The sequence below is a fragment of the Rhinolophus sinicus genome, chromosome 14 (genome assembly GCF_057876585.1).
Source record: "Rhinolophus sinicus isolate RSI-liver-muscle chromosome 14, RSI-T2T, whole genome shotgun sequence".
Taxonomy (NCBI): domain Eukaryota; kingdom Metazoa; phylum Chordata; class Mammalia; order Chiroptera; family Rhinolophidae; genus Rhinolophus; species Rhinolophus sinicus.
This window is the reverse complement of record NC_142514.1, coordinates 9,656,138-9,681,772: the sequence shown is the minus strand read 5'-3', so window position 1 is coordinate 9,681,772 and position 25,635 is coordinate 9,656,138. Positions and strand designations below refer to the sequence as shown.

The window sequence follows — 25,635 nt, the reverse complement described above, 5'->3', positions numbered from 1 at the left end:
GCTCGGTAAGTATTAATACTTTGGAAAGAACAGGCAGAAAGAAGAGGAAAGTGTCACGGTCACAAATCTCCCAAGGACAACATGCGCAGGGCTCCCTCAAGGACTGGCCGAGACCCAGGAAACCTACCCCAGTTTCCTGCCGCCCAGAGAACATGGGCCAAGTGGAGACTGTGCCAATAAAAACAATGATAATAATTACAGTAACGATTGTGACGACATTCATTGGGAGCTCCCAATCTGCTGCGCTCTGTGATCTGTGCCTTCCAGAAATTAACGTAATTAATAACCTCAATGGCTCTCAGAAGTGGGTGCTCTAATCAGCCCCATTTTATGCCTGAGGAAACTTCCACTTTGATTTTAAATAGAATTTTTGGGGCTTCAAACACTTTCAAAGTTATCTACTTTTTCTTTTACACTTATAATTTAGGGAGAAGCAGACAGTAAACTTGTAGACAATCACATATAAACATATGCATGCATATATAGATGTTACCATTATACAGATGGGTAAACTGACACTTAATGGGCTCAGATAAACTGATCTGAGGAGCTGAGCTGAGGCGGAAACTTAAAACGACCCAATGGCACTATTCACAATAACCAAAGGTAGAAACTACTCACATGTCCATCAGATGACCAACAGTTAATTAAAATGCGGTATAATCCAGACAATAGACTATTACTCAGCCATGAAAAGGAATGAAATTTGATACATGCCACAACACGGATGAACCTTGAAAACATTATGCTAAGTGAAATAAGCCTGACACAAAAGGTCACATATTGTATGGTCCCACTGACACAAAATGTCCGCAATAGACAAATCCATAGAGAGAAAGTAGATTGGTGGTTCCCAGGGGAAAGGTGAGTGGCTGCTTAATGGGTTTAGGGTTTCTATTCCAGGTGATTCAAAAGTTCTGGCACTAGACAGTGGTGTTGGTTACACAACATCGTCAATGTACTTAATACCACTGACCTCTACACGTTAAAATGGTTGATTTTGCATTACGTGTGTTTTTATCACAATTTTAAAAAATGATTCAATGCCTCTTTCATTGTACATGGGGTAAAATACGGATTCTTTGCCTTGGTTTACAAGAACCTTCCAAACTTGTCCTCTCCACCAGCCTCCTCACTTCCTCTGTCTTACCTCCCACTTCTCCCATCACACCAGACCTGGAGCCCATCCCAAACACTGGCTATTCTCCCTGTGAGCCGTGCGTGTGTCACCCTGCTGTGTCTGTCCTCCTGCAGCAAGCCCTGCTCAGAGCCCCCGCCTACACTGTCTTTGTTCTCAGGACTCAACACAAGCACAGCCTCCTTCGAAGGTTATCAGTGAGCCCTTCGAGGTTATCAGTTATCACCTCAGCCTGGGCAAACTGTCCCTTGTTGACACTCTTATATACCGTGCAGGTATGACTTGTCGTAGTGTATTATGCTTTCATACAAGGAAAGAACATATGCTGGTTTAAAATACAGGCTTTGGGGTCACTGGGCTACAGTTCAACTCGGAAATCTACCCACGGTGTGAGCGTGGACAAACTACTTCACCCCTTGTGCCTCAGTTGCCTCATTTGTAAAAACAGTAATAGTCGATGTGAGGATTAAACACAGAAATACCTATACAGCGTTTAGGACAGCGCCTTGCCCCTCGTAAGCACCTGCCACGTGACCGTCATTATCATCCTCATCGTTCCCAATCGTCCTCCCTTTTGCTCCAGTCACTTGTGAGTTCCATGAGCCCAGGAGAGGGCCTGTCACAGAGCAGACACCCAAAAACTACATGTCGAATGAAGTTATGATCCATCTATTCTGTGCCTCTCATTTTACTGACGGGGAAACTGAGGCTCAAACGTGAACATGATTTGTCCAGTCACGCAACCAGCTGGAATCAGAAGAGAGCCATGAGCTTCCGGTGTCAAACCGTCACTCGCCACCAGGTCACGACACGACCATATTCCAGTATGTTTCCACAGACATGGGCTACACATCTCACAAACCCCATCACGCAGCCCAAATAAAACTGACCAACGAGAGGCAAGCAAATGCTGGACTCAGCTGCCAGCTCTCAGCACCCAAGTCCTTAATCTCTTAACAAGAGCTTGAAATATCAGCAGGCAAGCTATAAATAATCGAGAAAGAATAATCCAGAAATTAACTGAGGGTCTGTCAGCAAAGCAGTGGGGCTCCCTCTCCCAAGGAGGATGATACATGAGCTGTCGGGGACAAGACTTTCGTTGGGCACATTTAAGGTGAGCACAGATAGCGGTGGGCACCCAGGGACTCCCTTCAGCCACCGCCAAACGGGAAAACTCATAGATCAAACCACAAAATAAGTGAGGACATTAAGACTTCATACACTCTGGAATTTACACTTGAAAAACCAAGTTTCCCACGTAAACTAGCTCCTCCTTAAAATGATTTTGTGGTCATTCCCAAGAGAAGTCACTCTTGGGCATAAGAGTGAGAGACGCTGGGCCATAGTTTTCAACATTCACAGCTGACACTTAGTGAATCCTTCGCATATAGATGCAAAGCACTTAGTAGAGTTTTACATCTACTTGTGTGAACTCACTTCATCTTTATAAAAACCCTCTAAGGTATGAACTATTATCAGCCCCATTACACAGACGAGGAAACGTCTGTTATGTGACCCAACAAGACGACATGCTAGGAAGTGGTGGAACCGTTGGTTAAACCCAGGAATCTGAGTCCAGTTAAAGGAATGTTAGTCGTACAATGAAGATTGTTGCCTTTGACGGTCCTTGAGAGACTAAACAGAAACTAAATGGGAAGGTCCACATCCAGAGTAGCTCCTGACACCAACTGAATGAACAAAGGTAGGGGCCATGTTATCCCCTGAACTTGTAAGAAGCAGCTCCGGCAGCCCCCTTAAAAGCTAGCGGGAGAATTAATAGCTATTTGATGGACACCTACCACTATATTACAAATGGTCGGGAGCAAAATAAATGCAAATGAGGCCATGAGGGCAGAAAACCAGCCTTCCCAAGTGTATCCTGCCTGCATTGAAATGCCCTGGTTCTATCCCTGAGCTTAATATTTCATGCAAAAGGCAACACTGAGATTGCCGCTCCAAGAAACCCAGGGGAGGACAATCAGGATGACAAATGGAACCCTCCCCCTTGTATCTTGGAAATGCCAAGAGGTGTGGGTGATGGGCTGAAAAGCCTAAACAAACCAGGGGAGCGAGCCTTTGGCTAAGGCTGATTTATGGGGAGAGGGGCCCAGCACTCACCTTTATTTACACTGCTCAAAGCACATAAACTCCAAGAAAATTTAGTGTTTTAATTTGGGCATCTGGCTTGTGCTTTATTTTTTTAAATCATCCTCTTCTGCGCTCGCTGGTAAACAAGACCAAGCCATAAAGCCCATACCGGAGGGCTTCTTTGTTTTTCACTTGCCAAGTTCAGAATGGAAGTTCCTTGAGGGCACAGAAGGGACGTGTGTATCATGCATAAAGCATTCTCCAAGTATCTGCAGCACGGAACTATGAGTTTGTGCTTCAGTGTGGATGCTGCACGGGGGAATGTGGGATCGGAGGGACACATACTGAACCCAGAAGCCAGTGTCACCACGCTAGCCTGGGCTCTGCTACAAAGCACTATGCTACCTCTGTCACCTCGCTTGTGCTTTCCAGCCTCAGGTTCTCCAATTGCAAAATACAAGCTGGATGAGGCAGTCTTCCATGTCCCTTCCAGTGTACAATAGACGTTCTGTGATTTCATCACCCACATGAATGCTTTTCTCTGGCGCTTCCGTCTTCCTCCACCCCAATTTTCCAGTCCGTCTCCTACATGTGACTGTGGCAGAGTCACAGTCTTACATGATATGTACTTAACCCAGCAAAGACAATATCCCCCAAATTAAAAAAAAACACCAAAAAAAAAAAAAACCCCACCTGTCTACTTTCAAGATATTCTTCTAGGTGGAACTGATGGATTCAGTGATATTTTTAAAGGTCACAAGTCGTAGAAATTCTGAGATAGGCAGGCCTTCCGCGAGGTCTTCCCCAAGGCGTTCAGTTTGATGGAGCCGATGTCTGAGCTCCTAAGCAGCTGTCTGAGGTGCCTCTTACGAGTACAGCGCATGGAGGTGGGAGTGACGCGACCCATGTCTTTGGGAACACAGCTGGCATCACAAGTCACTGTGGAGGATGCAACTGCCCTTTCTGTTCTCTTTCGTCTCTCAGTTGCAGTCAGGGCTAGAACACAGTTTTCCAGAATCTCAGGCTGGGCCCTTCCCCTGCCACTATTTCCTCCTCTGGCTTCCAGCAGGAGGCGACTACCTTACTTGTCCTGGTATCCCTTGCGCCCATCACCGTGCCTCCGGGATCAGAAAATGAGCTTGATGACGGCTAACGGAACGAATAAACAAAAGTACAAGCTGGGTCTCCCTCCCCGGTGCCTGCTGGGATACTGTAAATTTACGCATGTTTACGGTACCCGCTTATGACATTTACAGTATTTATGGAGGCCTTAGCATGTGTCAGGCAGGGTGCTCAGTGCTTCACACACATCCACTCCGGCAGTCTTACGGCCACCTGGCGATGTCGGAATGAGTGTTATCTCTAGGGGAAACTGAGGCCTAGACTGTAAAGCAACCTGCCCACCTTCCACAGCTAAAAAGTGGTAAGAGGACAGAATATCCATCCAGGCAGCGGACCCCAGAGATTTCTGACCTACGCTATAAATGTTAAACTTGTGTGAGCATCTTTATTTGTTCAAACAAGTCATTTGGCTTCATTGAAGCCAGGGAAGCCCTTTCTCGCAATCACTCTCTTGCAACATTTCTCTGAGTTGTACTCAAATGATGGCATCCTGTGGCTGCTACGTTTTTTGTTTTCTTCAACGGCCAATCTGAATGTGAAAACACAATAAAGGGAGGATGCCTCTCAACCAGATCACATTTGGTGTTCCACATGTTTTTTTTTCTTCTCAACTTCTAAACCCAGTAGGGAGTAGCTTTGCTAACACTCCTGGCAGATGGTCATCCAGACTCTGGTGACGACCATGTCCCCCCTGAATGGCTCTCGTCTTTAGCAAGATTGGCCTTTCTGTGGGTGGAAACCTGCCTCTCTCTAATGTTCTTGCCTAAGTCCTAGGTGACCCACCATACATATGTAACAGAAAAGAAAAGAAATGAAAACCATTTATTTAAGTCTTCCAGGTGATTTTAATTGCAGGTAACAAACCATTGTTAAAAGGAAGATTTATAATAAGAAAGGACAGAGCAGCTTAGGGTGTTTGCAGTGGAACAGTGAAATGGTTTTGTAAATGCCATCTTCTCTAATAAATCTGAATGCGGCTGGAGAGATTAGGCGATTGCCCAGCATTGGCATAAATGAGAAAATGATACGACAGATCACATGCTTGAGGGGTTTTAGGAATTAGTTGGAGATGGGGCAGGATGACGCCACTTAGCAATGGCAGTTGGCCAATCAAATCACATTGCCAGAAGTCTAGTTTAGGGCCAGTTCTGTTATTCTGACTATAACTGGTGCTTTCCAGTGTCCACGTGAGGAAGTCATTGTATTAATTTTTGCTGAAATAAAGGAGGTTTGTTTTGTTTTTTAAAGACAAGGACCCAAGTCATAGATTATTCTGATTGTGTCACAATGAGGCAGAGTTGAGTTTGAGGAACAGAAGAAACCCTTAAAATCAGCAGAGAATCAAAGGCCGGGGGCAGTAGCCATGATTTTCTAAGGCACTTATCAAGCACTTAACGGCACAAGGCACTGCTGAGAACCACACTGAACATGGCTGACCACTAATGTCCAGAGGCATTCAGTAGCTGTAGCTCCCAACCTGCGGGCCCCACAGACTCTGGGTGGCCAGAGAGTGATTTACAGGAACTCGACAATCTATATGTCTCCAATGTGCTGCCTGTGGACAAAAGTGAGTCATTTTTCTTGCATGTATGTACCACTATTTTTCAAATATATGCAGATACAGAAGAGGCATCCATTTGGCGATGCTACTGAATTCAACGTACTCTTGCATTTATGTATTTCCTCAAACAGATAGAAACAAATACAACTACTAACATGTAGGGACCAGAATTCATTCAATCTCTTTTCATCGTTAAAAAGAGTACATGTGAAAACTGGGGATATGCATGGCAAAAACATTAAGTCCAGATGTAAACCGATGGTATATGAGAGCCATCTTGGCTAAAGTTTAAACCACTGGATACTGGCTCCCGACTCATGTTAGAAGGGTGTGCGTGCTCACGAAGAAAGTGAGGATTTTGTTGGTGCTAATTTGGGGTACATTATCTTTTTCCTCTGAGTACAACCTACTACCTCAGCCTGCCAGTCTTTGTGAGTTAAGCTTTTCAGGCCTTAACCCTCCCTGTTCATTCATGTTTGCAGAAATCTGGGTGATTTCTTATATAAACCATTTATGGATTCTGACCATAACGTCAAATACTGGTCTAGCGCACATGCGTGTTAAAAGGGCTGGAAAGCATACTCAGCAGGACATCAGGGGAAGTTTGGCTCCTCCCAGGAGCTAGGCATCTAAGCAACACAGAAATACCAGGAGAAAAAGGTCTGGAACAAAAATACCCACTCTTGCCTTTGGGAGACCGAAATCGGCTGGGGAAATACTTTCCTCCAAAGGTGGGAAAATCCAGCGTTCAATCATACAATATACTATTAATAATGAAGAGTTCTATCTATCGAATCCCAAAGTCGGCCAAGCTTTGTGCCAGGCACACTATGTGTTATTCTGTCAAACCAGTGGTTCTCACCCCGGGAGTGATTTTGGCCCCCAAGGAAAACCATCTCCCAATGTCTGAAGACTCTTTTGGTTGTCACATTCTGGGGATCTTACTAGTATATGGTGGCTAGAGATCAGGAATGCTGCTAAATTCCTACAGTGTACAAGACAACTCCCCACCGCAAAGAATTTTCTGCCGAGGTTGAGAAACCCTGCATTGCACCATCCCAATCACTCTATAATGCAGGCGTTATCGGCCCCATGTGCTACATGTAGCACCTGAGAGCTGGCAGGTCCCCCAATGCCTGGGTCATATCACCAACATCTGAATCTGGCCTCTCTCACTCCCTTACACCCACAGATCTACGTTGTCTTGAAGACGGAAGTGACCTCCGCATTCCACAAATAAGGAAGCTGAGGCTCAGATGCCAAGTGTCTCCCCCTGCATCTGACCACAAGCACTGCCTCCTTGCCCCTTCACAGTTCTTCTAAGGTCAGTGATGATGACTAAACACAAGTGACTCCAAACCACGGAGTTGCCAATAAATGTCTCTTTCCCTCGACCGTTAACCATTACAACCCTAGTAATTAAGTTCTCCTTTGTGCTCCTTTAATCATTTCTGCTTCTCATTTGTGCTCCTTCAATCTAGTGGTTTTATTGCTCACATCGAATCCACTAGTTTATTTATTTAATCACCATTATTAAGCTCTTCCTGTATGCTGAACATGGGGAAGGTGCTGGATGTAAGTGGGTCAGATGGCAAACGAAAGAGAACTACAAGTTTAAGGGTTAGCCAACTATAACCCAAGGGCTGTGTGTTTTTGTAAATAAAGTTTTACTGGAACACAACCACGCATTCATGTTCCTAAGGTCTACGACAGCTTTCACATAACAACAGTAGGGTTAAGGAGTGGTGGAAGATACTGTAAAGGCCACCAAAGCCTACAGTATTTACTCTCTGGCCCTTCACAGAAAAAGTTTGCCAACTCCATTAGCTACATCAGTCAAACCAGAAAGAGGAAGCATGGCTGAGAACTCCAAACCGAATGAAGATGGCTTTTCATCTACACATGCGACCATATATTATCTATTGGCCGTGGGGAGAGTCTTCAATGTTTAATGCTACTTAATACAAATCTAAAACTCAAAAGCACCAAAACATTTTGATCCCTAACAATACCGTCAGCTTTTCTAGAGCCCATTATAAATGGATCTTCAAATGACGTTCAAATGTGCATTCCTTCTCTTTCGCTGTCAGAGGTTTAGGAAGCCCAAATGTTCCTTGTTTAGCGGAATGCTAGTTACACTGAAATTAAAAGGAGATCAGACTCGCGGCCATTGAATTAGCTGCTTAGGAGTCGGTTAACCACAGCAGGTTGTCTGCTGCACTAGAGGCCTCTGGGTTGATCCTCCCCTTCCATTCTGCTGAGATGTACAGCGAAAGCCTCCATCCTGACCTTCCGTGCCTTTTCTGCCACACTCCTGCTTGACCTTTGGTCTGCAGATGCAATTCCGCTGCTCTGAGTACAAGGTTTAGGTGTGACCTGGAGCAGCAGGAAAGTTCATGTACTATTCAGGCAGTTACAGCCGCAGCATAAATAAGAATATGCAGCCACGTAGCCAACAGGTTAGGTAGAAAGTTTAAACCAACACTTTTGGTTGCATATGAACCCAAAGCCCCTGATAAAAGAGACCCTCGAGGCTTAATGGAGTCTCCCTGAAGGGAGAGTGAAAAAAAAGAAATTAGGCAGATTTATTGTGATGGCTGAACCCTGCCTCCAATACTTGAAGAGTACACCCACCCAGAGGTCCCCACCCAGATGTGCTTTCCAGATTTGGTCATCCTAAATGATGGTGGTGTCAGGTGCAAAAAATTCTCCTGCCTAGGAGAGTCATTCCCAGATCCGGCTCATTGAAACACACAGGAAGTTCCTGTGCTAAACCCTGCCCTGGTTTACAGGTCCTAAGTGCTCGATAGGGCAGCTGGAAGAGGAGAAACTCCACACCTAGGCTCTAAGAGGACAGGTCGCAGAAAGAGAAGTCAAATGACTATAAAACCCCCATTGAAATGATGAAAGAATGTAGTATGAAAAAATGAGATTACGTTTGTAAAACGGCATTTTGCCTTCGCCATGGGTGGACATGGGGGGCTCAGAGTAAGAGAGCACAGTCTGGGGAGATAGTGTCACCATGCAGGCCTTACGAGACAGGGTGGCCCGTGCCCAAGAGGGACTGGCCAGAGCAAGGTCAGACCACACCCCATCATAAGCTCCAGGGCAACCCTCTTCTGCCATTGCACAGCTGGGTCTGCTCTTGCAGCGGGGGAAACAGAGGAGATTTGGTTCACTGACCAGCTCCACAGTCTTGAACAAGTCAGCTGAAGTCACTGGGCCTCCATTTCTCTATTTAGAAATATACCGTGTTTCCCCAAAAATAAGATCTACCGGGAAAATAAGCCCTAGCATGATTTTTCAGGATGACATCCCCTGAACATAAGCCCTAATGCATCTTTCGGAACAAAAATTAAGATAAGACCCGGTCTTATTTTCGGGGAAACACGGTATTGCTGTGTCTACTTCAATTCCATCACAGGAGCCGGTCGGTAGGGTCCATGGAGATGACACCTAGATGGTCACTGTATACAACAAAGGTGATACATTCTAGTGCTTCCTTAGTGCCTTCCTGGGTGCAAGGGAAAGAAGGAGGGTGCATAAATGTAGCAGAATCCTGGAAAAGAGGCTTGGAAAAAAAGGGCTTTGTGAAATGAGGTGCTGGCCAAGCTTCTGCGTTACAGGCAAGGCAAGAACACTGCAGGTGTAGGAGGGTGGGTTTTGAGTTGACCCACGGTGGAACCAGCCCACGTGTTGACCAACGGAGTTTTAACAAGGTTCTACTCTGCTGGCCTATGATAATGACCTTCACCGTAGAGGCGCTGACATTGAAATCACGATCCTTCTTCACAAGACTTGTATTAAGACTTAATTAAGACAGCTAGCTAACAGGGCTGACAGTACCCCCCAAACGGCAGCCAGGTCTTGCCTTTCTGGGACCAAAATCTAAAGATGCATCAAATAGCCTCGTTTTTCTCTCGCTTCACATAGTAAACTTTGCAGGAAGAGGAAAAGCAATACACTTGATGAACACCTTAATTAAGATAGTCAATATGCATATAATCACAGGTCAGTTTCCCCCCGCCGTCATTCATCATGCTTTATGGAACCGCAATTGTACTCTCCAGGCTCCGTATCGAATTTCTAAATTTCATACCTCGTTGTCATCAAGAAATGGTGAGCACAGAATTTCAAATGGCAAAAACAGGAGGGGTGGGGAGGGGAAGTGGCATAAATCCCACTGTCTTCCAAGTTGCACTTACCAAATTAAGGCAAATACACCATGTTCGATGGTTTAAAGGAAGTTCAAGTTCATCAAAGAAAATGAACTAATTCATTTGCTGCAGCTGACAAGAAACCCCAGCCTTGGCCAGGAAGATAAAACAAGGGGAGAGCTCATTTTAAAAGATGCAGGGCCTACTGAAATTCACATTTCTTATTCTCTTTGGAGGGGAAAACAAAGCTATTTTTCAAAATCTAAACCCTGTACCATCTACATCTTCCTTCTCCTTCAGAAATACTCTTTGGGGAAGGAGGTCCCAGGCAGCAGCTATTCTTTGCAGTGTCCAATCCCAACCCAGCCAAACAGTTATACTTTTTAATCTCTCACGGTCAGTTTAACCTTTAGGAGCAAAAATAATGTATTTTCCCATCATGCTTTTATTACTCATTGCCACTGTCATGCACATCCGTGAAGCCTTCTGTATTTGTCACGTCATCATCTATTTTCTCATTACACCTGTCTAGACCTTTATTATAAAATGTAATTATGTTTCTGTGTCAGTCACTCCTACTAGACTGTGAGTGCCAAGATAACTTAGTCCATATCTTATTAAATCTGTGGTCCCTGAACCTCTGTGCCCAATCTCTCAAGATAGATGGAGACAGAGAGAAGAGAGGAAGAAGAGAGAGAAGAGGGAGAGTGGGAGGGGAGGCATGTAAGCAAACAGGCAACACCAGCCTTCCAGCGTGTCTTTGTGCCGCCCGGCCATGACATTTCGAAATTCTTGTCTTAGTGAAGTGAGCAGGCTGCAAGGTCAGCTAAACCTGTGTTCCCGTCCCCTGTTCCTCGTCTCAGCAGATGACCATTTTCCAGAGCTTACAAAAGCAACCTCCGTTTTCTAAGCCCCAATTTCTCCATCTGTAGAATGGAGGTGATGACATTCCCTACCTCACTGGGATGTGAAAGAGAGATGAGAAAATGTTATCAAGCATACTGCACGAGGTCTGGGAAAGGCCCCCCAAAGAACGGGTGGTGATGGCTATTCCGATGGCTTTCGGAGGATCTCGAAAGTCCCTCCGGCTCCCCAGTTCTGATCCCAAAACATCCTTTCTCTAGGAATGAGGCAACCCCCCCGCCAAGCAGCTCTGGGGTCCTCTATCCCCTTTCCCAGAAAGAAGTTCAAGTCCTCTCTGTGACTCTCTCAGCCGTAGCCCAGCAGTGATGCAGCGAGAAGAGACGTCCTGACATGTGAATGAAGCTTGGCCACAAAGCTGTCCTCTTACCTCTGGCCAGACACCAATTCCTCCTGGCTAGATGCTTCGGCAGTGACAAGGCACATTTCGTACCGTGGAGCTCGGAGGGTTTATGATGAATGACTTAGTGTGTGACACGTAAACCCTAATTATAATGGCCACAGTGCCAGCTTTAGAACAAAAATGATTTCCTGGGCAGGAATGGGAAAAAGTCTGCAGAGCTGCACAGAATCCCAGCTGGGGCAGCCGGCAGGTGCTAGAGTCACGTGACCTGTGTTTGTATTCTGGCTCTGCCACTTGCTAGCTCGGTGACCCTGGGCGAGTCACAGATCCTTTCTGTACCTCAACTATCTCACCTGTGAAATGGAAACATAGTACCTACCTCAGAAGGTAGTTTGAAGGAGGAATTGAGGTAAAACAGAGAAAGGGTTGACAACATTGCTGACCTCTGGCAAGTGAACACTCAATTAAAACCGTCTATTATTAAATCAATGACCTTGGTGGCACCATGTATAATGTGATAAGTAGACCAAATCCCGCATACTCGGTAATTTAAGAATCAGGGGTTCGTCCATTCATTCAACAACTATGTACTGAGCTCTCGCTATGTGCCAGGCACTGTTCTAGGTCCTGTGAATGAGCAGGAAACAGACAAAACTCCGCTCTCCCGGAGCTGTCACTCTAGGACTCACAACCAGGGCTCCCCTGAGGCCTGACATAAAATACAGTTCTCAACTAGGGACAATTTTTAGCCCCCAGTGGATACTTGGCAACTTCTATAGACATTTATGGCTGTCATAGCTGGGGTGTGGAGGGTTCTACTGGCATCTAGTGGGCAGAGGACACGGGTACGGCTAAACATCCTACAACGCACACAACAGCCTCCCTCCAACGAAGACTGATCAGTGGTGCCAAAGCTGAGAAACTCTAGTATAAGGGAACACGAGTATGAAAGAAGTTAGTAGGTCATTCGTTGGGTGAGGCCACAGGGAGAGAAGCCAGGCAAGGGAAGGACATGGATGGGACGGAGAAGAAGGCGACCACAAGATTCCAGCTTTGCCTGGAATCATCCTTCCTGAGAAAGAGAAACACAGTCCACGAAGCAGGAGGCCCCCAGCCCAGGGTCACAACACTAATGGGTTTGATCTCACAATGGTACCGACCTCATAAGACATTATGAGGACTGAATACATTCATTAAAGCATGAATAAAGAAAAGCACTGAGAACAGTACCTGGCCCTGAGGAAGGCTGTGTCAAGCTTGCCACTGTCCTCACCATCATGGTCATCACCAGGTCATGGCAGACAAGCGACTTAACCTCTCTGAGTCCCAGTTTCATCTTTTGAAAAATGGGCATCAGAGTTGCTACCCGACTGGGCTCCGGATTCAATGATGTATGTTAAGCACTCAGGACAACTCTCTGTATGTTCTACGACCTTATTATTATTTATTGAAAAGTTTGACAAAAGCACTGAAACTAGCTCTTACTTAGTCCTACATTACACTATTCACCTTTACCCAAAAGAAGAAAACCACACGGTGTCAGGATGGTTCCAACACACCCGGCGTCTTGTCACGTGCCCAAGAAGTGAGCTCCGAGAACCATAAAGGAGTGCCAAAGGTGAGTGCAAAATATTAGCTCTGGGCCCACGTGCCATTAGAGGGCACGTTGCTCTTTAATCGCTCACATTATTTCAAACAGTCTTAGAGCTGAGACAATATTGGGAATGGAAGGCCTTTCCCTCCCCCCCAAAAGGACTCCAGCTCTTGCTCTGATGGAAAAGGATGCAGGCAGTGGGGGCCGGGCAAGGGTCTCCCTCTCGCCATTCTCTCCACCCGCCCAGCCTGACTTCACATCACAGAGGCCTTGGGGACGCTTTGCTGGCGTAACTGCCCGTTACGAGCTCCATCTGAGCTCTTGTGCTTGGGTCGCAATTCATCACAGGGTGAAGGGGACACGAGCCCTGCAGAAGTCTGACCCAAAGGTCCAGCAAGACAATTGAGAACCAATGATTTCCCACCACACAGAAACCACCTGCTCAGACAGTTGTCCTAGCCAAACTCATTAAGACTACGTGCAGCTTCTTTCATCGTTCTAGCAGCTGAGGAGACCAAGGGAGAAGCAGGAATGCCCACGGAGCACAGCCGGGACTCTGCTGCTTAAATCTGAGGTCGCATCAAATGAGCAAGAATGTTCTGGTCCCATCCAACCTCGTGGGGAAGAAGAACAGATTCCCTTTGCCTGGTCTTTCTTCAGCTTCTCCACAAGAGAAATGGGCCTGGCAGGGACCCTCGAAGATGGTGACGTGGGCACGCAGAACTTGCCTGCTCTGAATCGTCAGGTACAATCTGCCACAGTGGACGGCCACTCTGCTGGCTTCAGAGAAGCTGTCTTTTCCTAAATGACTCTGCCTTCAGCCACTCTGCCTGCATGTCAGATGACGACAACATTGCAATGACGGCTGTTGGTGGCACGGCTTGTCATCCCATGTGTTACTTGCCCTAATATCCAGCCCAAACAGTACAGACTAATTTTCATTTACAAGATCACTTAAAAAGCCATTCCCTGGCTTCAGCAAGCAGAACCAGTTGTGTTCTCGCCTGATGGATGGCAGCGGGTGAGAAGCCAAGCGCTCACATCAACCGATCCCAGAAAAGGTCTAAAAAGAATGAGGAATTCATGTTGATTTCACTCTCCTTAGCGATCCAACTGAGGAGTATATTTTACATATGTACATATGTTATATACTGTATGTTTTATATTATATAGTAATATATGTTTATATATTATATTTACACATTACATATTATATATTACATATTATATTCAGATCCTCAGCAATTTCCCTAATAGTCAACAGTCAATCGCCTGTTCGATTGAATCATTTCGCTTACTTTCAACATTCTCCTGCGTTTTTGATGTTGAAGGGACATCTGATCTCTCCTCGTCTTCAATCAATTCACAGCAATATATATATATAGTCATATACATACATACACACATACATACATATAGATTCATGTATAATATGCATTGAATATGGCCAACACCCCGAGCTTGACCTCCTGGGCAGGAAGCAGGCAGCATTCCAGCGAACACTCCCCACCTGCCAAGCCCATCTGCTACAAACTCACTGGCAGCCAGAAGTCACAAATTATAACCTACAGGATTCCTAAAAAGTGCCAGCAGTCTTGGGAAGTGGGGGCTAACGGAATGGGAAGAACATGGTTGCCTTCCTCGGGGTGAGTAGGTGACTAGGCTCCCATGATAAACATCAGATGGACTGAGACTTCGGGTGCATATCAAAGAAGTTGAGAAAAACCTCAATAAATCGTGAAATGTTGGAAGCATGAAATTAACCAGAAACTTGACTTAAGGGATCCCCCGAAGGCATTTTCCAAAGACAATGGGAAGACAGTAAATAATAACTGATCAATAACTAATTTCAACCATGCTGTACTAGCTGTAAGTAATGTCGTTATGACCACGCAGGTGACTTTCAGGAAGAACTCTGAAGCCCCATCTCACGACAGCCTATACCGGGTTAGGAAAAGAGCCTCAATCTCTTTCAGCCCATTGATATGGCTGGAAAACTGAGGCCTGTGCTACTTCCTGAACTCTGTCACTCAGCGCCAAGCTAACAGAAGGCCCCAGAGATTCTTCCACATTTGGTTTCATCTTCTCTACCATCTGAAAACTCTCTTTCTCAAAGAAGATAAGAGTCTACTTGGGAAAACCAGAGCAGAGGCAGGATGAATTGGGGAGAGGATGCTAAAAGACAGAACTTCTTTTGCAAAGCAATAGCGTCTATCTCCGCAGCAACTCACACATTCAATTCAGTCCAAAGGTAATTGATACTTCACCGAAGAGTTTCCAGTGTCGCACTAATACTACATAAGAGCAGTCAGACCTGAAAGCCTATTTTAACGCCCGGGGAGAAAAAAATAAAACTTGTATCTGTTTATGGAAATGTATAAAGGTGTAGGAAACGACACTTTTCTCCATGCCCATCCTAACAAATGCAGTAGGCAGTAAGTCCTCACCACCAAAGAAAGACTTGCATAGGCATATAAATACCTTATTTCCTCAGGAAAAAAAAACAACCCCAACAAACTAATGGCATTCTATTGGGCATAAGCGTTTTATGTTATATACAGTTAACACCTATTTGAATTGGGTACAGTGGCGCTTAATTGTTTTAGTCTATGCATAGCAAAGCAACCAATTGAATCTAATATTAGTCATTCATCAGACAAAACATTTTCGGAGAAACAAACTGCTATATTTTCCCCCTCAAAGAGCAGAAAGGATTTTTAAACACATTTTCCCAGAGATGCTATGCCGAGGAAAACAGCTTAGAAATGTTACTTTAAACAAATCCGTTCTCTGGCTACCAACAACAAGGCATACTGGATACAAGCGCTTGGCTCTATTCTTTCCAAGGCTCCTTCTGTCCACCTGTCAAAAGCAGTTCTGACCCGACCAACCCAAGAGGCAGCCTCCGAGCTGTGAAATGTGCCACCCTGCATGGATGCCCTCTGCACTGTATGCCAGCCTCCTCATTAGAGATTATCCAACTCACTTGAAGCAGGGAGAGAGAAGGTGGGCTGGCTGCCAAGTGTTCTTTCAACACAGATTCCGAAAGAAGATCCTGCAAAGTGTCGAAAGCCCAGATTTTCAGCAGTTCACTTTCTAGACTCTGTTACATAGCAACCATGCCAGCTCACACAGGGTACCAACCAAGTTAATATTTTGTTTAAATGACACACTGCATTAACCGTCTAGGAAAACCCAAGTTTTCTTCATCAACTTACCTACTGTCAGATGTCATCCCTAGAACAAAACACCCAACGATAGATTGCTGAGCTTGTCTAAGACATTGAAGAAATTTTTTTTAAACCCAAAAATTTCAAAACGGTTCTAACCATTTCCTGGCAGGGACAGCCAAAGGTGACTCTTCCCCCTGTAACCATATGTGCTAATATTATTAAAAGTACATTAGCATGCATTTAATATGTACATAATGCCCTTTAGTTAAAAGATAACTTATATGGTTGCCTTTTGAAAGACACTCATTTCATTCAAAACCTTGATTTGAAAAGTGATAACTCAATAGCACTAAATACGCTTGACGTTTGGGCCCATTGAACCTACCAACACAGACAAAGTGAAAACAGAAGACCAATTCAGAACAGTCAGAAGTTCCCAGGAGCTGAGCTGCTGTGAGCCTTCCAGGAGGTATGTTATGAAGACGCATGAGGAAAACCATCCACCACATGTGAAAATTAACTTGAGAGAAGCCCATGCTTCCCTTTAGGAATATGGAGGCACTAGCGGAAGAAATTACCAGGCCACCTCTGCAGAGGGTATATATCTGTTCTAGCAGAATGCTGAGAAAGGGTCATGAGAAAAACCAAACCAAAACCAAACCAAAACAAAAACTCACAGAGCCTAAATCATGTAAAAAGTACTGGATTGAAAAAGTACATGAATAAATGATGCCCTCCGGGGGAGGGGGGAGCAGAGGGAAGGGGGCGCTGGTTTTCTTTTCAACCATCACATGGGTTTAAATTCACATCAATTCAGAGGGATATGTGGCCAACAATTAAGTTGAGTGAAAACCTTTAACATTTATTTTCTGATTGTAAAATCACTAAATGCCCCCTAGGAAAGGTTTTGAAAAATACCAGTGGTACACAGAGATAAAAAAAAAGCAAGACCTGCCTTCATCCAACCACCCACAGACCGCCACTGACATGGGCAGGCATGCCCCGAAGAGCGTAGGGAGCTGCTGGTCGTGTGTGTTTTTAAGGATTATCGAGAGATCGAAAAGCCAGTTCCATTTCCACAACCTTGTGCATTTTTGTAGGAAACAAGGAAAAGAAAACAGCCTCCTGTTGCTTCACTACGACAATTTAACCATCGGCAAGTAGCTCAACTTCCAAGTTGAGTGCGTAGCTCACTGAGCATCTCCTTAGCATGCTCAGTCTGCAGCTAGACCCAGGACTCCGATACAAGCTACTTAACTTTCCTTTGGCTGAGGAAAGGGGGAGACGGTGGGGAATAAACCAGCATTGTTCAGCCCCCCCTTACCATGGCTTTTGATTCTCCACAACATGCCAGTACGTGGCTATTTCTTAATGTTGAAAGAGTCCCTGCCTATCAAAAGGAAAGCATCACCGGACGGTCTACCTTCCCCTTTTTTTTTTTGCCCAGGTACCAGCGGGGAATGTCTGCCACGCACAATGACATAGCAAGGGATAAATGACAGAATAACCAGATACCCACCTTGAAAACTGTGCGGCAAACACCAGGCTCACAACACCTTCCCACCATTACGTCATGGCTACTTCGGTACCAAATTACTGCCCCAATTCTAAGACTCTAGACAGATTCCTGAAGTGCCAAGTTAAGGTCTGACTTGGACTTCCACAGAAAACTGCTCATGTTTAGGCTTAACATCTCACAGCCACAACGCACAGCTTCTCCAGGAACATAAGGAGGAAATAGAAACTGATGGAGAGACAGCATTAATATGACAACAGTCTCCCTCAACACTTAGGAAAAGCTCTTGCAATAACAAAACCAGAAAATCCTTTTGCGCCACTAAGCCATTGGTACCTAATACTTTATCAAGTGACACATTTATACAAATGGCCCTCCTGGCCTGGATTTTTTCTCCTGTCGTGTTCTGGATTTCAGCAGTTTAGTTTACAACTCAAATGATACTAATAACCAGTGGCACCCGTTTCTTAAAGGGCAATTAGGCAAAAAAAAAAAAAAAAATCCGAAAAGCCAGCTTTTACCTTTTTACTTTTCAATTCACAGAAAACAAACAGTACATTTTTGGGAAGCTTCCTCCAGCTTTAATCCTTGCAAGGGGTTTCAGAGCTCCATCACTGTCAATGTCAACACAGACCAGCTGTCTTTTTTCCCCACCTCTAAACTGTAAAGGGTCCCTCCCAGCAGCAGCTCTGCAGCCCACCATCTAAGCCCTCATTTCCACAGGAGCCCATCACTCAGCCTCTGAGGTCTAAGATTTCCCCCTGGAAAGTGCTCTCCGTGTTTATATTTGCTGGAAATTTAAACTCCCTGCTGGGCAGGGCATCTACTGTCGCATCGATATATTCCACCGCCTGCGCGACCTCAAATGGGGGGAAAATAAAGTCCAGATGCAACTGAGACCAGGGATTTGGCATCCGTGGAGAAAAGTGCAAAGCAGCCCAAAGAAGCCTCTGCCCCAAACGGCAGTAGAGCCTGGAGCTCGCTCTCAGGGAGTCATTCCAAAGGAAGCAGCCTCCCCTCCGGAGCTGGGGGGAGCTGTGGCATTCGCTCCTGCCAGGGTTGGGGGCAAAGGCCCGGGCATGAAAAGTTTGCCCACGGAGCTGGGGGCTGTGTGCCATCTAAAGGGCACTTTCTGCTGCTGGAAGGGGGCTGCCAGCTGTGCCTCGCTCACGCCGCCTGTGGCCGGTATGACCGTGTGAACCCGTGGCCACAGCGCCCGGGTTCTCGTTAATGACAGCAGTCTGCAAGTCCCAGCAGGGGAGCAGCTGTGGCCACCTCCGGACGGAAAGGGTTACAAGCCACAATGCAAGGCGATTTTGCCCCGGGCGTGAGGGACACCGAGTCCCCGGCCACCTCCCGGCCGGGTCCTGCTCGCTCGCCTCTCCTCTGCCCGGGGCGCAGAGCGATCCCTACCTTGCGCGCCGTGCTGGTGGTTCTCCATGTTCGTTGCCGCCGAGTCCGCCGCCGCCGAGGCGCTGGTGGCCGCTCCCGGGCCCTGGCCGGGACCGCCGCCTCCGCTCAGTTCCGCCAGTCTCCGGTTGGTGGCCGTGAGTTCGGCTCGCAGGTTGGTCACCTCCTGGCTGGCGGACTGGACCGCCCCATCGATGCGGAGCGCGAGCTGCTTATTGTCTTCCATCATGCTCAGGATTTTGGCCTGGGGGCGAGAGAGGTGACAAAGAGCTGCATGATGCGCGGGGGGGCGCGCGGCCGGGCACCCCCGGCTCTACCTGTTGGGTCCCCCGCGGCCCAGCTCCCCTGCGCCCCGACCCCCAGGCACCGGCAGTGCCGGCTCCTCCGGCGTAGGAATGACAGCGGCGCCTCCAGCCGGAGCCGCGGCGGTGGCGAGGCGGAGGGGGGAGGAAGAGGAGGAGAAAGAGGAGGAGAAGCAGGAGGAGGAGCAGCGATCGCCGAGACCCCGGCGCCGAGAGCGCTCGGAGAAGGACACCGCGCGCCGCCCGGCACTCTTTCAATGGAGCCTACCATTCGCCGCGTGCTCGGGAGGGGGCCTGGGCCCGGGGCCCCAGCGCACCCTCGGTCTCCTTCGCCCCCCACTTCGGGGACACACCCCCCTGGGGGCAGGGGCGGCAGGCGGCAGCCCTGAATGGGCCAAGGTGGCGCCCCTGGCCTGGGGTGGGGGCCGCCTGCTCCAACGCCGGCCCTAGGTCCCCTCCCTGGAGCGGTGGGGCGGCCCCCGCCCTGGCGAACTAGCGCCCCGCGGCGCGCTGGGGCTGGGGAGGAGGTTGGTGCTTAGAAAAAGGGGTGCTTGGAAAAGGAGCCCCGGGGGTGGGGGTGGGGGTGGGGGGTGGTGGAGCGGGGATGGAGCTCGGGGGGCAGGGGCGCCAGCATGAGCTCCGGAGTGGAGTTCTTGCCTTGCTGGGTCCTTCAAATGCGGGGAGGAAATTGCAGCGGGGAGCTGGGCTGGTGCCCCGCGAGCCTCTCACTCTCCACCCCCTTCGCCGCCCCAACCCTCGCTGTCCTCTTCCCCCAAGGAGCACTGGGTCCTTCCCCAAGGTGGGCCAGTCGCGCTCTGGTTTCCCCTCTGACCTGAAACCCGGTGTGTGCTCCGGAGGTGGAGGGGTGGCCTTAGCCAGGTCCCAAGCTTCTTAGCCGTGTTTCGAGGCGAGGCGAGAAGGGTGAGGCCCCGGAGGGAAAGCTGGAAGGCGTCAATGAGGCTCCCCCCTTTCTCCTCCTACTGGAGTATTGAAGCCCAACTGCCTCAGCTTACCCACTCTTTTCAAGGGAGACGTGAGGTAATGTTAAAGTTGATAAACCCATCTAGCTCCTCTTTCTCCCAGAGCACAGGCTTTGCATTTTTCACTGGGGCCCTGGATTCCAGCCACCAGACCTTGTTACCATAGCAAGCTTCATTCCATGCAAATAGGACAATTTAAAACAGCCAATGTAACCCGTGCACCACCATTCCAGCTCTTCAACCTCCGGAGAGCAGCTCAGAGCCCACTGTAGAAGCTCTTGCGTAGACTGAGGTTGCCCACGCTTGAGATTCTGCAGCATTTATTGGAAGCCTACTGTGTGCAAAGTACTTAGTGGGCGTTATCGTCTCTTTGGAGTAGGGCGTATTATTCCCATTTTAGAGATGAGGAGACCGAGGCTATGGGCAGGTTTAAGCAATTTACCCAAGAAGCCCACAGAATCAAGTGAAACCAGGACTCTGATTATGATTTAGTCTTACTGTACCTTCAGGAGGCCTTGGATGCTGGGGCACCATAAACACACACTCTTGCTCATCTTGACCAATAAAAAGCTTTTGCAAGAGGGCAGGGCAGTGTTAGATGGTGGAGCATGTGGCCGCAGACAACTGTTCACTCTGTGCACTCTATTCAGCTAACTGGTCAGCTGGGGATTTACCCTGACCTTCGCCTCGTTAGCACAAGTTCTGACCCACTGGGCCAACCAAGGCACTTGTAAAGCAAGGTTCAGTTTTTTGAAGTCCTTCATTTAAGTTATGGAGGGGTATCAAAATTATAGAGCTTTCTGGGTCTTCAAAAAAAGGCTGTCATGGTTCAGCCACTGTGGAAAACAGTTTAGTGGTTTCTCCAAATGTTAAATGTAGAATTATGATGTGACCCAGGAATTTCATTCCTAGGTATATACACCAAAGAATTGAAAACAGATATTCACTCAAAAATGTGTACACAAATGTTCACAAAGCACTATTTGCAATAGCCAGAGGTGGAAACAACCCAAATGTCCACCAAAAGAAGAAAGGATAAACAAATTGTGGTATATCCACACAATGGAATATTATTCAGCCGTGAAAAGGGACATACAAAGTACAGATATATGTTACAATGTTTCAATAAATCTCCAAATGTCATGCTAAGCGGAAGGAAAGACACAGAAGGGCACATGTTATGTGATTCCTTTTATATGAAATATCCAGAAACGGAAATCTATAAAGAAGAAAGTGGACGCACGTTTGCCAGGGGCTCGGGGAAGAAGAGAATGGGGAATAACTGCTCATCGGGCAGCGGGGTTTATTTGGGGGTGATGAAAATGTTTTGCACAGCAACCACAAATCAAGGTGGTTGCATAACATTGTGACTGTAGTAAATGCCATCGAATTGTTCACTTTAAAATGGTTAATTTTATGTAATGTGAATTCCACCTCAATAAAAAGAAAGTCAGCATATATGCAAATACAGGAAAGGGGAGGGGGGCGTCCTGGGAACAAACCTTGTGAGAAAACAACTAAGAGCAGCTCTATTTAGAGAGCTCTGTGTGTGTGTGGTGGTGTGTGTGTGTGTGTGTGTGTGTGTACACTCACACCTCCGTCACAGCACTCCTCAGAAGGCACAGTAATTTATCTGCTCACATCTCTCTGTCCCACTTCCCTGCGAGCTTCTGCATGGGAGAAGGAGGGTGGTCAGTGTTTATACGTTATTCATCTTTGCATCCTTGACACCTAACTCCGTAGTCAGCACTCTGCAAATGGATGTGTGTGAGCGTGTTTGTTCAGTAAACAATCTGACCAAGTGTTAGTCATTTTCCTCTTCAGTGAGATTATTCCCACACACCAGAATCTTAAAATCAAGTCAAAACAAAACAAAATATCCAACAGAGACAAGAAAACGAAGACACATTTCTTGGGCCCCTTCTCACCTCCCTGCCTCCTTTCCCCAAACTATGGTGCAGCCACTGAGGTTTCAAGAAACTCACTTTAGAAACTCCTGGGGTGCCTTCTTGGATCTTAAAGAACTTTTATTTTTTGAAAAATGTTTTTTCTTTACATGAAAAAAGGGGCTTTTCCCCAGCTACGTCTCCTTATGTTCCCAGATCTCACACAGGAAGTCTGAGATCAATTAGCCTCCAGAATCTACTTGATTTAAACCAAAAGGGGAACTCGCCTACCTTTCTTTCCCCCAGCTGCCACCACGGCTCCCCCCTAGGTGATCTCTGGTAACAAACTAGTCACGGAATCCATCCTTTCCTACTTGCCTGACACTCTAGTGCAAGCCTACGTGCCTACGTGGAGGCTTTGACGTGCATTTACAACTCATTTCTTGGGAGACACATATAAACTGTTGGGGGAGGGGCTCCAGAGCAGTCTGTCATCTACAGCTCTCTCCCTTTGGGATCCACAAGTATGAGAATTTGACAGTACTGTGCATTCTGTTTCAGGACCCTCCCTTCTGCATGTTCTTAAAGTAGCCACTGCCTCACACCCCAGTAAGTTGATGTTAAGAACCAAGCCAGAAAATGGGTTCAGTTCATAGGGATGGGCTATAATTCTGCCAGTGTCTCACTGGTTGCCATCCCTCCCTATCAGCCAAACGCCCTCCACGGCTCAGTCAGTGCACTGGCCCTTACGTAGTCACCAGCTTCCGCCAGTACGTAGTGAGTGTCTCATCTTTCTAAGCAGAATGAACAAACTGCGCTGTGTGCATTTGGTACCTATCCAAGATTGTCTGGGCATTTTGGAAAGTGCAAAACCATCCTTGCTCAGAGGAAGAAAAATCCTAATAAGAACAAAGCGAGAGCCTAACTCATTGCTGACACTAATGTCACATGCACCTCCCTTCTCCCATAAATAGAGTAATCTTATCATTTAGTGTCCGAACTAGGACACTTTTGAGAGTGAAAGAGGGTACTATGAATAATGAACCTGGGACAAGTGACATAACTTGGAACTGTCCCAGGAAACCCTGTATATATGTTTGCCCCACCCTATAACCAAAGGATACTATTAGGTTCTGGAAGGCAACTTTGGGACCACTTCCTCCAGCATCTTCGTTGTATACTGATAGAGACAGAGACAGGAAGGACCCCAGCAGCCATGTTGGTAAAGGAGTCAAGAGAGATTTAAACCAGAGTCTTTACGTAGAAAATGGTCCATTACTCTACTGATGTGTGTCCAGCACCATGGACGGTCATGCTCATGCCAGACCACTGGTGCACATGGCACTTTCTAAGTGCTAGATGTAGAAAAGCAAGCCCACCATCTTGCACCGTCTGGCCTCTGCTTCATTTTGAACCACTCTCCCCCTAGCTTGCTACACTCTTGTCACTTAATTCTTTCTGACCTCAGGGCCTTTGCTCTTGCCTCGGCCTGGAAGAATCTCCCTGGCTCTCCCTGCCTCTGATTCCTTTTCATCCCTTAGCCTTAACCTTCATCAGTTAATTATTTCATAGCATGCATTCCATTGATTGTTCCGTTAATTTAGAAATACAGGCTGAGGATTTGAGAGCTAAGTTGCCCTAAGTCTGGCTCACTGCGGGGAAAGTCTTTAAACGCCTGATACCGAGCTCAGCAAAGCTGTCCTCTTTATTCTGCTTTGTCGTGGATCCAATGGAATTCAGAAGAAATAAATGCCCGTTTTTGAAGCGAATTTGATGATTTCTCCTGCATGCGACCCCTTGCCTAGGCTAAGACCGCACCATGTGACAATTCGCGTGTGACAACTGGAATACACAGAGCGTCCATGTGCAGCACACTCTCCCACCCAGCTGGCCTGTGAGCCTCAGGAGGCAAGGACTGCATGCAGTTCTGTTTGCTTCCACTGCCTGGTGCTCACTCAATGCTTCTCTGAAGCGTTTGTGGTTGACTGAGCCACTTCACCCCTCCATCCCCCATGACTTCAGATCCACTAAGATACTTGCTTCTCTCATTAAAACCCTTCTCATCTGCGGTCTCCCCAGGAATTCTTACTTTCCAAAGTACTTTCACATCTCTCTTCTTATTTTAGCCTTGCGACAACTCCATCAGGTAGAGGGGAAATTCTAGGCACCTGGAATGTGCTTTGGGCAGCTTAAGGCACTGAGGTGAAGGGGTTTGTCCTAAGATCACAAATCTAAACCAAGAGGTCCAGGAGGGGAGGCACATGCCCACTTGTCCTTTCTCCTCTTTTCCCCGAGTGCTCAACACGCATTGGTCAGGTGGTGAGCTGGGGGCCAGGACTTGGATATCCACACATGTGGCCCAGTCTTCTCTCGACGCACTCAGGGTTCTGTTTCTGTCTGGTTTAGGAATGGGAGGCAGCATTCACGGGCTTCCCCTTCAAGGTGAAGTTCACGCACAGGACAGAGTGGTCAAGGGGAGGTCTGAAAGAGAGGCCAGTGAGTGACAGACCCCTGGGCCCAGGACTCAGTGCCCTGAGATCCCCTGATGCTTCCTTGGGTCGGCACATGGCTGCCCATAGGAACCACGGAAAACTGGTTCTTGTCCTGCACTTCACCTTCCAAGGTCACGTCTTGCTAACAGTGTCTCCTACAGAGCGCTGCGAAACACACCTCTGGACTTCAGGCTGGTCTAGTGCTTCTCAAAGTGAGGATGGAGACCCCTGCTGTGAAGGTCTCTAGGAGATGCTTGTTCAAATGTAGCTCCCAGGCCCCACTCCTCACCGACCAGCACCTCTGGGGAGGAGCTGGGTATCTAAGGTCCCAGGACAGGCTCTCATAAAGCACTGTGCAAACGTGTGAGATCCAGACATGTGGGGAAACTTGTGAGCCTCAGAAATGGCTGCAAATGCCCCCTGCTTTTTCTCTTCCAGGTGCTGTCAGTCCCGTGCCTTCTCACACCCCTCCACTGGAGACTCCCTAGGGAATACCTTCCCTCTCTGCAGATGGATGTTCTGTTTGTTCCAATTGTCATATGCGAATCCCGGCCAATCTAGGAGATGTATCTTTTGTACATTTACATGGTTTTCTTTGGCTGAGTGGGTTTTAACACGTGCTCTGGGGTAGAGAGCAAAGCATCTCTCAGACAGGGGCAGCCAGGTCCCGGGACTGTGGGTGAGAAGACGTGGGTGGGGGCAGAGCCACGGACATGGGGAATAGTGTACAGGTAGCAAACCCTAACAGCTAAGTTATACTCACTTCCCAGCAATGCCCCCCTACCCCCACCATTAGTCACTTTCGCAATTGTGGGTATGAAATGAAAGGCTGGAGAAAAAAAGAAACCAGGAGGGAAAAACAGGACAGAAGACTGTGGGGCTTAGGGAAATAGCCCACAGTCATAAGATGGGAAAGTATGTGTCAGATGTGGATTGTGTGTGTGTAATATAT

General features: G+C 47.2%; 1 protein-coding gene across 6 annotated transcripts in view; it reads right to left on the bottom strand.

Moving 5' to 3' along the window:
- KAZN (kazrin, periplakin interacting protein) overlaps positions 1 to 25,635 on the bottom strand; it is a 1,016,124-nt gene that overhangs the window by 413,384 nt on the left and 577,105 nt on the right. For 4 of the 6 annotated variants that reach the window (XM_088790136.1, XM_088790131.1, XM_088790132.1 and 1 more), the window contains exon 3: positions 19,027 to 19,267. In XM_088790136.1, the coding sequence (XP_088646262.1) occupies positions 19,027 to 19,267 (241 nt within the window). Of the gene's footprint in view, positions 1 to 19,026; positions 19,268 to 19,593; positions 19,744 to 20,157; positions 20,347 to 25,635 lie in introns of those variants that run through there. The other 2 variants (XM_088790134.1, XM_088790133.1) reach the window with 2 other exon arrangements.